The sequence below is a fragment of the Corvus hawaiiensis genome, chromosome 5 (assembly GCF_020740725.1).
Source record: "Corvus hawaiiensis isolate bCorHaw1 chromosome 5, bCorHaw1.pri.cur, whole genome shotgun sequence".
Taxonomy (NCBI): domain Eukaryota; kingdom Metazoa; phylum Chordata; class Aves; order Passeriformes; family Corvidae; genus Corvus; species Corvus hawaiiensis.
This window is the reverse complement of record NC_063217.1, coordinates 4,526,846-4,541,629: the sequence shown is the minus strand read 5'-3', so window position 1 is coordinate 4,541,629 and position 14,784 is coordinate 4,526,846. Positions and strand designations below refer to the sequence as shown.

The 14,784-nt window shown below is 36.9% G+C and overlaps 1 protein-coding gene across 4 annotated transcripts in view; it reads right to left on the bottom strand.

The window, feature by feature from the left end:
• Nucleotides 1–2,178: 2,178 nt before the first annotated feature.
• Nucleotides 2,179–14,784, bottom strand: part of CTNNA2 (catenin alpha 2) — a 462,414-nt gene continuing 449,808 nt past the window's right edge. For all 4 annotated transcript variants that reach the window (XM_048304875.1, XM_048304874.1, XM_048304876.1 and 1 more), the window contains one exon: nucleotides 2,179–3,334. In XM_048304875.1, coding sequence (XP_048160832.1) covers nucleotides 3,047–3,334 — 288 coding nt within the window. In that variant the 3' untranslated portion in view covers nucleotides 2,179–3,046. The remainder of the gene's footprint in view (nucleotides 3,335–14,784) is intronic.

Here is a 14,784-nt window from a genome sequence, read left to right as displayed (position 1 = left end):
GTGATATCCACACATTTTGGTTGAGAACCAAGGTGATAGTCATGAGAAAGAGGTGCAGATTTCTGAGCAAAGGTGTGGAGTTCCCTTTTTTCAGTGGAGGACTGGCTCTAGAGAACATTTACGAAATCCACATTCTTTTTTTATGCCTACACTTGACTATTACACTCAAAATTCTTCTAGATCTGTAAGATTTGCAAGATTTCAAGATGGAAAGTCTGTGGGATGAATTCTTAAATGAGGCAGTTAATGGAATTATCACTGTGGCAATTGTGACATTGTGAATATGGATTCCACATACTTAAGAAAAATTTTTACTCTGTCACCCCACATTTTTGAGTTCTAAGGGCCAGTGATTACTTTTTGCTTCTTTAGTAATTTCATAGAATCACAGAATGGTTTGGGTTGAAAGGGACCTTAAAAACCACCTGGTTCAAAACTGTCAGTGCCTTACCTGATTTAGTCTCTCCTTACGTGACAGGAATTCCAGACTTTGTAACACTACTCACGTTTCCACGAACTGTTCCATCCCTTGTTTCAGATGAGTTGATAAAAACTGCATGAGCAATTCAAACACATGCACCCAGTATTTTCCTCTGTCAAACCTGTCTTCATCCTGTTGGCTTTGCTGCACGACCTGGGCACTGAACTGGCACATCCTGGTAGGTTATTGGTTCGTTTTTTCGTGTGCATCACTTTATCATTTATCAATACTGAGTTTTATTGCGTGACCATAAAGATATTCAGAGCACAGATGGACAAAAGGCAAATAATCCATCCAAAAGTAGGACTCTAATGGCCATGTACTAAGTTGCCCAAAATCACTCTGGGTTTTTCCCTCACTGCCTGATTTTCCTGGAGCACTTCAAAGACACAGTCACTATTCTGAGTGAGTGACTGATACCAGACTCCTTTCACTATGATCTTTATCCATGGAGACTCCAGCATTGGAGACTCTACACGTTCACAGATGACATTTGTCTACGTGCTTTCCTCTAAACTTTTCCATGTCTGAGATGCTTTTTAGAGCAACAACATAATTTTAAAGCAACCACTGAGTTAATCCATCAGAGTTTTAGAGGAAAACACTTCTGAAGAAGAGCTATTACTTTTATTCATGGCAAAAGGCCTATTTTCCTTTTTCATGCAACACGGTGGGACATTTTTACTTGTCTGTTATTTGCTATTTTTATCTTTAGACTCTGTACCTTTCTTTTGTCTCTGTAATCTCGTTTGTAAAGATCCCAATTACTTTTAGGGGGTTAATTGTTACCACAAGCAATGTCAGTCTATGTCAGACTCCAAGGCTTTATAGGGAAAGCTCTGCAAGGACTTCCCCACATCTCATGTATTTTGGTCATGTCTACACTCTGCAGTTCTGATTGGGGAACTGCTTTTATTACACAGTACAACTAAACAAAGCAAAAATAGTAATTTCCTAAAAGGCCTCTGAGAGTACATTTCTTTACATAGACTGTGTAGGAGGGTAATAGAACAAAATTTGGTACTTTGCTATTCTGAGGAATAATCAGTGTATCTGAGACAACATCCAAACATCTCTCAAAAACTCTGCATGGGCTACACTTGTCACTATTGGTGTTGAGACTCAGTGTTTATAAGTGTTTCAAGTCCCCTATGAGGCCATAAGAGTTCCCTTAACTTGACAGTATTTAATTATAAGGACAAGGAATAAATGCTCATTGTTTTGCTTTTATATATACCAAGACTTTTTGATAATGGTAACACGGGCTCTGTAGTTGAGCCATCTGTTGGGGTTTAAAAGGAATAAAAGGAGATATTTGTGCAGTAGACCTTATACAGGTCTGTAAAGGGTGGCACAATAGATAATTTCCAAGGTTCTGAAGTGCCAACCTTACAAGTTTACAAATTGAATTATCTTGATGATTGTTCTGAGGTGTTGTATTTAAACAAATAATTTCATCCCACATGACACATATGTCTCATAGGTATTGAGAGTTAAATCTGTCTCAGATTTAAGCTCTGGTTTTGACTCACTGACCATGTTTGGCTTATTCTGGTTATTAAAAAAAAAGAGAAAATTCACAAAAAAAATCAAAATAAGAATACAAAAAAAGTAAGCACGAGGCAGAATTACTAACTCTATACACCAACTATGACACGGGAGATATCTGCATTAAAGGAGATGAGCCAGACTGAGGATTCCAAGGTTAAATGAGTTTATTGAGTTAGTGGTTACAATGGTATGTCAGATACCTGTAATCCAAGCTACACCTACATATTTGCCTCTAAATTCTCACACTGTCAGTTTCCGTGTCTCTAAACATTCCACCACCAGGTCTTCTATTACTAATATTATAATAATAATCAGAATAATAATCATAATATAAAAGGCAATGTCAATCACCATATTGTGCTTCATACTCCACCATAAGGAATTCAATTGGCAAAAGTAAACCTCTGGTCATTTTAATGGGATTGAAATGTGAGCAATCATAACATACTACTAGAATATAAAGAACAAAATCTGGTTTAAAAGAAGCATTTTTAAGATGAATTAGTTTGAATCTGTTTTAAAAATTCACATACTATAATGAAGATGACTTAAAAGTTATATCATTTAATTATTGGGCCACACATTGAAGCATATTGGCTAGTACATTTTTGCACTGCAACAGAAGCAATACAAGCTTTATGGTCTACCATTACAATTCCATTTTTTTTTTTTCACTTAATATACCTGCCAACCTAATGTTTCTTGCATGCATAAAAATTTTGGGGTTTAGACTTGAATTTATCATTTATTCCACACGTATACCCCTATGATGCAAATTCTTTGGCCAATTTAATGCTATAGTTTAGTTTAAAAAGGAAGCTTGGAGTTAAGTCCACTCAACATCAGAAGGCAATGTCCCAAATTTTGGGCACTGCAGAGAGTTACTTACTGGACTAGAGTCTCAGGTCGCATGCAAATTGTCATTTTGTCCCCCCACCCCATGCCAGACGCACACAAGTCGGCAGGTACGCATACAAAAAAGAATATAAAACCCTCCTGGTAAAGCTCAGTGGTTTAGAATGAATCCATAGCTTTAAATTCACTTAAGGCCTGTACAGGGGAAATATGTTTCTTCTGGGACCCTCTCCTCACTCTTGTCTGATATTCTTCTGGTTTTTCTCTCTTTACTAGAGGTTTCTTCTCGGGGGCCTTCATCTTCCAAGATACAACTGGAGAGTTCACTGCAGCAGTGCCATAGACCTTCTGATATTTAGTAGAAGCCACATATGATGCTTTCACTGTAAGGACCACAGCGTTCATCAGGTTTTTAGCTGCCTGGATGAGAGAAGTGGCACTGTCCAGCTACAAACAGAAAACAAAATGAAATATAGCAAGGTTACTCCAAAACAAAATACAGCAAGGGCATTCCACGGCTGGATCACTGGGCCATTTCCTGACTGAAGCCTGGATCCTCCCAGATCTCATTAAAGGTGGAACAAATCCTCCTCCTTGGGGTACCTTGGAGTATCCAGCACTGGCAACATCATGCACTGATCAGTACCTCACATTACTTTATTTAATAAGTTAAAGGAAAAACTTGTGTTGTCTGTAGGTTGTTTTTTTGTTTGTTTGTGGGCTTTTTTTGGTTGTTGATTCCTTTTTTACAGTTTAGGAAGTTGTCTGTTTTCTCACAAAAAACCCCTTACTTCTCACTTAAACCTTTAAAAATTTACTGTTACATGTCAGAAACTGCAAAACAGGTCAACAGGGATTTTTCCCAAGTGTTCCAGTTTGCTCTAATTATTCCTGTTAAGCCCAGGATAACACCCCCAATGATGTCTACGGGAACAGTGTGAGGCCAGCGCTGAGCTTGTTAGAGAATCCCATCTGAAAAGATGAAAGGAGGTTCTGAAACCCCTACAGAAATGAAAAGATGAGACAGTTAACTGCAGGTTTTGGCAGCTCCTGTAATGTGTGAGTTACTTATGGTCTCAAGGAACGTTACTTTGTGGTTACCAGGCTTTTTGTACCTTTGTGCTTCTCCCATGCACGAGTCTGCCTGAGGATCCTGGGTCCTTGGGATGTAAGAGCCCTTAAGGACGTGCTGAACTTCAAAACATTGGGACTTCCACTCATCAAGCTTCCATCGTACACTGAAGTGAAGTTCATACCACTACCCAAAACTTTCAAAAGGATTTCAAGCATATAATGGGGACTTCCAAGGCAATGTCTCAATGTTCCACGATGTGAATCAGGCACTTGCCAGATCCAAGTGGATATTCTCAAAGTAGCAGGTCCTAAAAATATGCTCCTAAGGACTGTAACAAGCCAGGTTACTACTTATGATGTTCAATTATCCCTTTCCTAAAATAGTGAAAGAGTATTATCACTTTTTTTTTGTGATAAAGGCTTTCGGTTATACCATGGAAGCTGCTTCAATTATTTCTGTCTTTCCCAGACAGTAGGAACGATTTGGGATGTAGTATTACTTTAACTCTTTGATTCCACTCCACATGTTCACTAAGTTTTTAGCTATTTTTAATTAGTATAAATGTCCTGTGTCATTCCAAACCTTTCCTGCTCCCTATTTTTGGAGCATATGGCTCTGTAATATAAATGCTAAGCAAGGTAAGCAGGACAATCAGTCATAAGGCAATTACGAAAGCCACACCACACCTCACAACAAGCATTTCAAATCATTAACAGAAGAGTCCAGGCGAAATCTCCTTCAAAAATGTCAGTGACCAATGTGAACAAAAACAGACATTACAAAAAGCCTGTATTTGAAACCACGTTATACTTACCTGGAGTTTATTTCCTCTGCTCTGGCCTTAAACTCATTAGAGTTCATTAAATACATAAACAGCTACATAGAGTAAGGTGAAAACGAAAAAAAAGCATTCTCATGATATTCACGTACGTGGTGCCATTCCCTGAAATACACAGTTAATTGCCTGCCCCCAGTAAATATTTTTCCTCGAGACTAATTTGTATTTCTGTTAGTAAAGAAACGAAGTTAAAAGATGGAAAATTACATTACATGGCAGAAACATGACTGTTCAATAGGGAGTAATGAAATATAATCCAGTCTAGTGTTACTCTATAACCACACTACTGCATGATTTATAAGGCAATCTGTATGTTTGTTGGCAAATAACAGATCACACTCTATTAAATTAGGATATTCTAATTTACTACAGAGATCTACAATCAAGCATTATTCATTGTTAAATGATTCTTTCTGAAACACTGGTGGATTGATATTGAATATAAAGTGATACCGTCAAATAGTGTTTACTTCATAATCAGTGTGGATAAACTGACTGGATTAAACCTCTATTGCACATTCCTGAATAAATTCTGGTTGCTGAAGGTTTCCAACAGCTTCACATTTTCCATCATGAAAAGCCTTCTGGTAGCTGTTTTACATATGTTAAGGAACAGAATGATTAAAGGAAGCATTTTAACATGAGGGGGCACCTAAATTAGATGCTTAAACCCATACACAGAGTTCAACCTGCACCTCTGAACACAGTAATTAGTAATTTTATGGACTGTATTGATAAGGGCATGCAGAATCTTGCACTTACTCAAGATCAGATGCAGGCTGCAATGACACCTTTTAGAAAACCACGTTACCTATTTTGATGCCATTTCAACTCGCTTCAGTTTCAATATGCTGTTAGAGTAGATAAGAGCTCCCTGTTCTCACCATTATTAATCACATTTTAAGATGCAGATACTCAGTCTTTGACCCTAATATCCATTTATCTTGTATAACACTTCCAAGTCTTGAAATCAGAAAAGAGACATAAAACCCCATTACAGGCTGTGTGTTCTCCAAAATCTGCTGGTGGCCATTCCATGCATCCAATTTGGCTACCTAAGCACTTCCAGTGACTTTCTTATGGCCTCCAGCTCCTTGCTTGTATTATGGCTCAGCAAAGAAGAATTAAACTGAATGAACATCATTCCAATTAACATTTAGATCTTCCTACACCGCCGTGTTGCTCCAGTTTTAAGCTGTTCTTTGTCACACTGGCACAAAGCTGGAATGAGGCAGCAGCAAATCAAGCCCTGAGTGTGTTAATTCCTTACAAAATCTGGGCACAGAAACATATGCACTTTTTCAAAAAAAAAAAAAAAAAAAAAAATCATAAGAAGGAAAATTAACATTCCAAATAAAAGCACCACTAGGAAAATTACTGCAGAGTACAGAAGGCAACCTTTACTCCCTGCAACGCCCGCAGAATTACAGATACAACAATGGATTTTGGTCCTAACACTCAACAGAGCCTTTGACTTGCTGCACAAAGTAATGGTGTTCTGCTGCTTAGACCTCTTTAAAAATATGTTTGCTTGCTTTTAGGAAAAAAAAACCCTCTCAACCATAAAAGATAAACTTAGGTTACTGTCCCACAAAACTCTAAGAACAGTGAAAGCTGAGGAAAATTCAAAATTCATAAAGAACCTAAGAATAAATGCACTGGAGCTGGTCACCTAGAATAATTAAGGTTGGAAAAGATCTGCCAAGAACATAGTTCCAGGGTTTTCTTCCCCCTGGAGAAAATCCTTCAGGTTTTGAGGAGATTTGAGCTGCTTATCAGCTGCGCCGCAATTTTCCCGCACTATTTGCATAATTTTCCAGAATCTTGAGATAATCAAGGTTTCTTGCTTCTTTTACATATACACATAATCTAAGTGAAATAACCAGCAATTGCAATAGCAAAATAGCTGAAGAAATGGGAGAGAATAAAGCTGGAAATTTTTCTCCTTACCAATAAAGCAATGAAAAGAGATGCTCTCCCTGCATTGCCCCACTGCTGTAACGGGGAAGAATTATGCTTCATATTTTAGAAAGGAGAAAATCTAACTTCCAGAGATGTCTTCATATTTATAATAATAAATATCCATAAAATGTAAGGGAAATTGAGGAAAAAAAAAAATCTGTATTTCCAGTCAGTAAGGATATAGAATGGGTAGTTTTAGAAGAGCTGGTTGCTTAAGAAAGTTCTATATCATTACTGCTGCTTTTAATAAACCTTGAAAAGTGGGTGAAAACATCAAAAGAATTGTAGATAGTTTCTAGTCTTGAAATATTTGAGCAATGCAAATAAAATGACCTGTGAAATTATAGGCCAGCTCAGCTGACAGCACTCCCAAATTAAATGATGCAATGTCTGTGACAGACTCCATAAATAGAGGAAAGAAATGCAGTTAATGGAAACCAAAGGGCTGTGTGGGTTAAAATATTTTCAAAGTAACCTACATCATATTTTGGTATGATTTAACTTTGAATTGCTTAAAATAATGCTGTGGGTATAATTGGATCTTTGAAAGGTCTTTTGCTTAGTAATACATGACAGTTTGATTAAAAACTCAGTTGACACAAAACTAAGAAGGCACATACACAGAAGGATTCCACATTCTCCAGCAGCTGCTTCCAGAAGTACATACACATACACACAAAATAATCAGTGCTCAACAGTGAATTTCGCAGTGGGGTCTTGGAGAAACCATTTGGAGGCTTCACAATATTAATATTTCTACTAAAAGCTTGGAAAAAAAGTCACTCATTTGATGAAATTTGCAGATAACAAGGGAAAGTGGCAAGTCATGAAGAGGGCAAGTAACTGATATCTAATTAGCTGCCAGAAGTCACAAATGCAGATTTTATTTTGGGCAGACCTACAGCAGATGATGCCTAATTATCCAATAAGGAACTTTATTCTCTGCAGGATCCCAGGCAATCACTCCTTGAGTTCACAAAAAGGAGGAGACTGATGAAATAGGTTTAATTATCATATTCAGTTTATCATCCATCGAGAGTTATGGGATACTAATTCCTCTTCTCAATGCAAGAACAATACCGAGGAACTGGGAAAGAATTTAAAGAAACTCAGTAACAAAAACCATCTTTTATGGGAAAGATTCAGCCAGCTCTCTTTTTCCCATTTCCAAGTGAATGACTAAAAATGAGTTGACTGAAATCAGCAAGTACATGGTAATAAAGCTGATTATATTTCAGGTTCAACAGGTTAGACAAAGATAAAACAAAACTTAAAGGCTGAGAGGTGAAGCTGGTAATTTTAGTTATTAATTACCTGAAATTATTTATTTAGCAGTTATATTAAATAATCAAAAGAATTCATGAAAGATTGATTCTATTTCTTGAAATTGTGAAATCAATATTGGATGGTTTTGCTTAATATGTATTAACTATTGGACATTTTTAGTGCACATCAATTCAGGGAGTCTGTGCATCAGTTATGCAGGAAGGCAGCTGAGATCATATCAACAGCCCCTACTGACCTTGAAAAGTATGAACACAAAAAATTAGTATTAGGAGCTATTGATAAATAGAGTTTGGTCTGGTTCATTTTGTACAGATTGGGAAGAGAAAATACTATTTATTTTACACGTTGAAAAGAATCTGTAGGCCCTCAAATACTCTTGGCTAAGACTTGATTTGTACATCTTTAGCAGGTGACTTAGGCACTGCCAAGCCCTTAAGGCTTTCTGTGAATTCTGGGTGCATTCCTTGCTTCTCCTCCTTTCCAAACAAAGTCCACACTTTCCTGGACAGGCACAGTTGCTCTTATCACAACCCAAAAGTCAATCAAGAGTCTCCAGAGAAAATACGGCTACAATTATGCAGTTGTGAACCTGGATGGTAAATCAGGAGTATACATTTCTCAGCTTGTATTCTTATGCAACAGAACATTTTCCTCTCAGCTGTGCTTAACAGTAAATCCATTCCTACGTACACAAGATGTATGCAAGAAAAAGATCTTATTCATAAAATTAAGTCTTACATTTCTGTCGCACATTTCATGCATAAAACATGACCCTGTTAGAGAGAGCCAGTGCAAGAATGGCCTGTTTGCCATTCAGATGCTCTCATCCCTATGGAAGGGGACATCTGCTGCTTATCAGCACTACTGTGCAATGGGTGAGGGTCTGTTTTAGTCAGTCACTTCAAAATGTTCATAGGGTTCTTGCTAGCTACAGTCCATTGTGAGAAAACTACCCTATATACGTGAAAATCTCTCTCCCTCAAAAAAAAAGTCTTTATCTGGAATGTAATGTGGTCACAATGATGTTAAAAATGGATCTGTAGCCACATAGAGAAAATTGAATTGTACTTGTCCTTTCCTTGCCATTTGTTTTCACATTTGGCTGCAATTAACTTACTCCTTTATACATGATGAATATTTAATTCATTCTGGGGGTAGTTGTGTTTTATAGGTGCCCAATCCATTGAATAACCACCCTCATCTGCATTTTTTCAATTACAGGTAAGAAACCCAAGGGATTCCCAAGCCCATTTGGTTTTATTTAACAAAGGCTGCCACATCCAAGGACAAGAGAAAGCACAGGAATACAGCAAGAACTATGGGTGTCTTTTGTCTTCCATGGACTATTGTCATTTTAAAACACATTACCACCTGCTTTATGCTAATTTGCAAAAGCAGAATCAAATAAAAATACTCCCAGAACTGACATTCCCAATAAAATATAAACAGGCATAATAGAGATGCATTTCTACATTTGCCTTGCTTATTCCAGGTAAATATTCTAGCATTTTAGAAGCAAAAGGATATAAGACAAAATGGTATCCTAATTAACTGGCTTTGAGAAGAACACTTAACATGAAAGCTCATATTTTAACAACTGAAATGGTGAAATGACAAAAAGACAATTGGAAACACCTGAAAGTTAACTAATTAGCTAATTATTTTTCTGGAAAATAATTATTACTGGTGTCTCTCCAGCCTGCAGGTCCCAAAGGTGGAAAAATACATTTTTGAATTTTTGATATATATTAGGTTTTTTTCTATTCAACAAATGCATTTACAATCAATAAATTATTTCTCCAATACTATTGCTATGAAACAAAAATTACAAATTTTCTTCTAGCTACTAAATATAACATAGGTTATTTCCTCAGTATTTAACACTTAATTAATATCTTGTTGAATTCCTTTCACAAGCCAATGGGGGAAATTATTTTGATCCATAACAAAAAAATCTCTCAGAAACATTTAATTTTCTTTTTGTGCTCATTATCTGCCATTTCACAGGAGGAAAAAGATGCCAAACCAGTATCACTCACCAGAAACACTGTAAGGACAAGAAATCCTATACAGCATTGAATTTTTAAAATTCAATTTCTTTAGCAGTCTTTTTCATGCTACAGCACTGTGTCAGAACTTTCAGAGTCTGTTGTTGAATTAAGGTATTTGACAACAATCTGAATGCCAAAATATCTGGAAAAATTCTACAGGACAAGGAAAAAATCCTCAGTGTATAAAGCTAAAGGTGTTTTGTAGATGGGGACAGGATTTCACTCCATGAATTTGGTTGTTTATACCACACGGTTTCTTTGCTAAGCTTCAAACACTTTCTACACCAACATGCAACCAAGAAACATGGGAATGAATCTTCTGCCACGGTGGCTCGAGGGTTTTTCCTTCCAAATCTTCCTCATTCTGCACAGAACTAATGCCTGGAGGATGATGCCAATGGTGGAATGTTCTGGACAAAGAGCAAGATTGTCTAATGGCCATCCAAATTCCAACACTACCTGAAGCAAACTCAGCACAACCACATTTATAACTTCAAAACCATTCTGCCCCATGGAATTTGCTCTGAGTTCTTGGATGATTAACAGGAAACAGAATTTTGTATCACTGATTTAAACCTAATATTCAACAAGATAAAATGTCTGCAACAAGATGAAGTCCAAACTCTATCTGAGAGGAGAGTCAAGCTCCAACTATAACTAAAACTTTTCTATATTGCCAGGAGGCTTACTGAAAATGAGAGTAGGAAGTCTGTCAGAACTCAGTATCAAACCCAATAAAAAAGCAATTTACACTAATTGACACAGGGATTCACCTGCCAGAATTCTACCCAAGACACAGCATTGTCTGAACCTGAGGTCACAGAAAAGCACGGACAGGTCTCTGTCAAAAGCATCAGTACAAAGCTCCATTATCATATCCAATTTCAGCTAAATCTGAAAAAAAAAAAAGGAAATCCAGGATATCTAACCAGTCTGTGCTACTGATCTCCCTGCTCCCAACCTGAGTTGTGACTTGTTTGTAATTTGAAGATTAGAAACATTTCAAAAGCCCAAAATAATCTAGTGCTCTTTCAAGCTGAGTTTTAGAAGCAAATCTTTTGTTCTCTATCTAGAGAACAGGTACAATAACAAGAAAAAACATGTCTTCCTAACACTCTTACCTGAAAGAAGTCCAGGTCATGTCTGGTTGGCTGGAAATTGTACTCAGTGATAAAATGCAGGAGACTTTGGATATGAAAAAAATCAACATAGCACAGTAACACTTTATGCTTTACATGAGGCTGTGTTATCTCCTCCTACTCCTCCTGATTTTATCACAAAGAAAACAAAATTAAAAGCAGGATAAAGCAGGATTTAAGATGCAATTCTGAGGAATGTGCTATTTCCCCAAATTCTTTTTTAATTTGTACAAGTGTCAAAGAGGTATCTGTATGTGATTTATCTCCACATCTTCAATTGTGAGATCTGCCACTTTTTGAGGCAAATCTACTCCTTCAGCTACTTTCCTATCTCTAAAGTCATGCTTGCTAGGTCAGCACAGGGACACTTTGAAGATAAGTGCTCCACGGGCACAGCTGGCTTTTCTCAGGAAAGGGCTCGGAAACGATGTATCAAACACATCAGAAAATATAAAATAAATAAAATAAAATAAAATAAAATAAAATAAAATAAAATAAAATCGTGTTGTAGACTGGAAGATTCTATTCCTTGCAACTATTCCTTGCCTCCTAACGTTTGCCTGCTGCTGTTCATGTACATTTTATGTCTTGTAGAAGCAGATAAAGGGTTTGATCATTCAAGATATTGATCATTTCTGAGGTGCTAAAAGGCCTTTTCTTCCTTGGAGCTGAGGGTCTTTCCAGTGTTGCTCAACTCAATCAGTGAAAACACTCCCTTCTCTATTTGATTCCCTGAGCACTTTCCAAGACTTTACAACACCGTGAATGAAATTTAAAAAAAGGAAAAAAAAAAATCAAAACTCCACAATAGTCTTCAAGGGAAAGCTGCATTTCAGGCAGGCAGAGCTGGCTCTATCAAATACAAAAAATAATTTCTAATGGAAATTCTATCATTTTATACCAAATAAATTATTCATTATTAATGGTTCTATTTATTTGATCAACTCAGTCAATGGTTAAACAACATTCAGTAAGTAACAGGAGCTCCAGAAGGAATTTTTTCCCATGTCAATTACTGAACAAACAATTGTAATGCATCTGTTCATTACATTTTTAACTTTAGCTAACACTAAATGCCATTAAAAAACATCAAAACAGGTAAAAATTACCTGTTCTTACTCACTGCAAGCAAACGAAACCAGAACAAAACCAGAACAAAACATTTGTAAAGGCTGCTGCAATTCACAGGGAAAGAACAAGCAAAGATGACAGCAAATTGAGAATAAATTGGAATGAATAAAATCTTGCTCTGAATTCTAAGGGCTCATTTTTATTACTCATGTCTTATTATGCAAATATTTTTTTAGGATGCAAAGAACCTTTTGAGGTCATCTAGTTCAATGCCGTGTTGAAAATTTGAATGACATGAGGCTGTTCTGGATTTTGCTCAAATTCAGAGTATGTCCAAGGATGGATAATCTCCCACATCTCTGGGCTACAGAACTGCACCCTACACCTGAATTTCACTACCCTCCAGTTAAAACTTTTTAACCTTATATTTAATTGGTATTTCCCCATGTGAAAACCCATTTTTACCCCTTTTCCTGCCCCAATGACCATACACCTCTGACAGGTCTGGATCTGGTTCTTCTAAATCCTCCTCATAGGTGGTTGTAGACAACAATATCTCCTCTGAGCCTTCTCTGTATACATGCAAATGTATCTATGACTTCTGTAGATTATGTTGGCAATCTCATTTTCACTGCTACAAGAGCACGTGTCCTACCTAAACGGGAAAAAATATGAGTAATTGTAGAAAAGGAGGAAAAAAATATCAATTTTTGACAATTTCTTAATAGCTTATTGAAATTGTTTAAGTCCAGTACTATTCTCTTCAGAAAATACTTGTGGTTAGGGATTCCCAATTTACATGGAGTCTATTTTCTTTTGCAGTTCAGTACTTTAGGTAGCATTTTCCCTGAGCAACAAATGCAGAAGTATTGGTGTCCTCAATGATTCAAATAATCCAAATGGTTTCTGTGCTTTCAACCTCATGACAACCATCCCTGCACAAAACAAATTAATTCAACCACATCTCCAGATCTTCCCTCTAATCCAGAACTTATGTAAAGGAGATGAAGGTATAGACTTTAGAAGAATGGTGAAATGAAAAAGCATTTGCAGTGGCTCTTTTCTTATAAAGTTCTTCTTTAAATAGTGTACATTAGTCATGATTACCTACAGACTTGACTGCACTTAGCTGGCATCAGAAAAATTCCAATTGTGTGTCTTTAACTATCAGTCATGATCCACCATGGATGGTGTCACTTGCACCCCCAGAATTTCTTCGGATGTCTCTGACTGAACAATTTCTCTAGGAATGAAAGCAGGAAAAATAGGGCTGTTCATAAAACCCACTGATTCAGTGTGTTTGGTGACCTCATCAAAGCATTCAGAGCTTCCATTTCTACAAAATAAATCTCATCCTGCACTCAGCCTCCCTAATTCCAGGTTCTGGACCAAAAGATTCCAGACTCTCTTTGTGCTTGGTGAAGAAGACCAGGAACCATGGAGCACTCAAGATCTCTCATGGGTTCATTCTCTATGGAGATCGGCCAAAGCACCCCACCTTTTAAACTCTATTTAGAGATCCTGAATTGCATTAGAATCTTAAAGATAGTACTGACACTCTGGGAGAAGCTCAACATCTGCGAAAAAATTGTCCTTAGATTTGACCTAGTGGTCCAAGAATTCAAACAACCTAATGACTGTTTCTGAGACTGTTTTCCTTAATTCTTCTATTTTGGTCCCCAAACATGTCAAATGGGAAAAACCCACAAACTACAAACTTATACATTTCTCCAATCTCCAGAAACTAGGAAGATTAGAGCATAGAAACAGCGACTTTATATAGATAAATGCTCCTTAATAAGCAATTTAAATATTTCTGTTCAGAAAAAATTAGGCAGCAGCTCAGTTCACAGAAAGTTGAATTTACTTACATATGAATACAAACCCTTGAAAGAAGCCCAAGGCTAAACTCTGACTCTGTACATGTCTGAACACATGGTTTAATTCACCTGCTTATGCCTCTGTAAATTTTTAAGGTATTACCAACCTAACCAGTTGTCAGTGTCTACCTGAAACAAGAATATCTGCCCTCTGGAAATGGCTCTTGAGTTCCACATAAAGGAAGCCTGGAGTGAACATCTCAGATGCAGATGTTTACACTTGGCTGGATGAATCACTTTTCATACAGCAATAGAGATGACAGCAAAAACCTCTTCATGATTCAATTAAAATCTTTCTGAATAATGAAATAACCAGTTTCCATTATGCCAGAGACCTACTCTCATCTTCTTGCACAGCTTGAGCGGGGTAGCCTCCCACTGTTACTGCAGGATTTCTTTTTCAAACCATACTTCACCCTGGTGAAGTCTTTCTCCTGTTGTTTATTTGGGGGGGCAGTGTTTGTGGTTCCTTTGGTTCTTGGGGGTTGTTCTGTTGTTTTTGGTTGATTGGTTGGTTTCAGTTTTGTTTTTTTATTTGTTTTTTTTTTTTAATTTGGCCATCCAGACTGGAAACTGAAATATCAAATGGAAGAC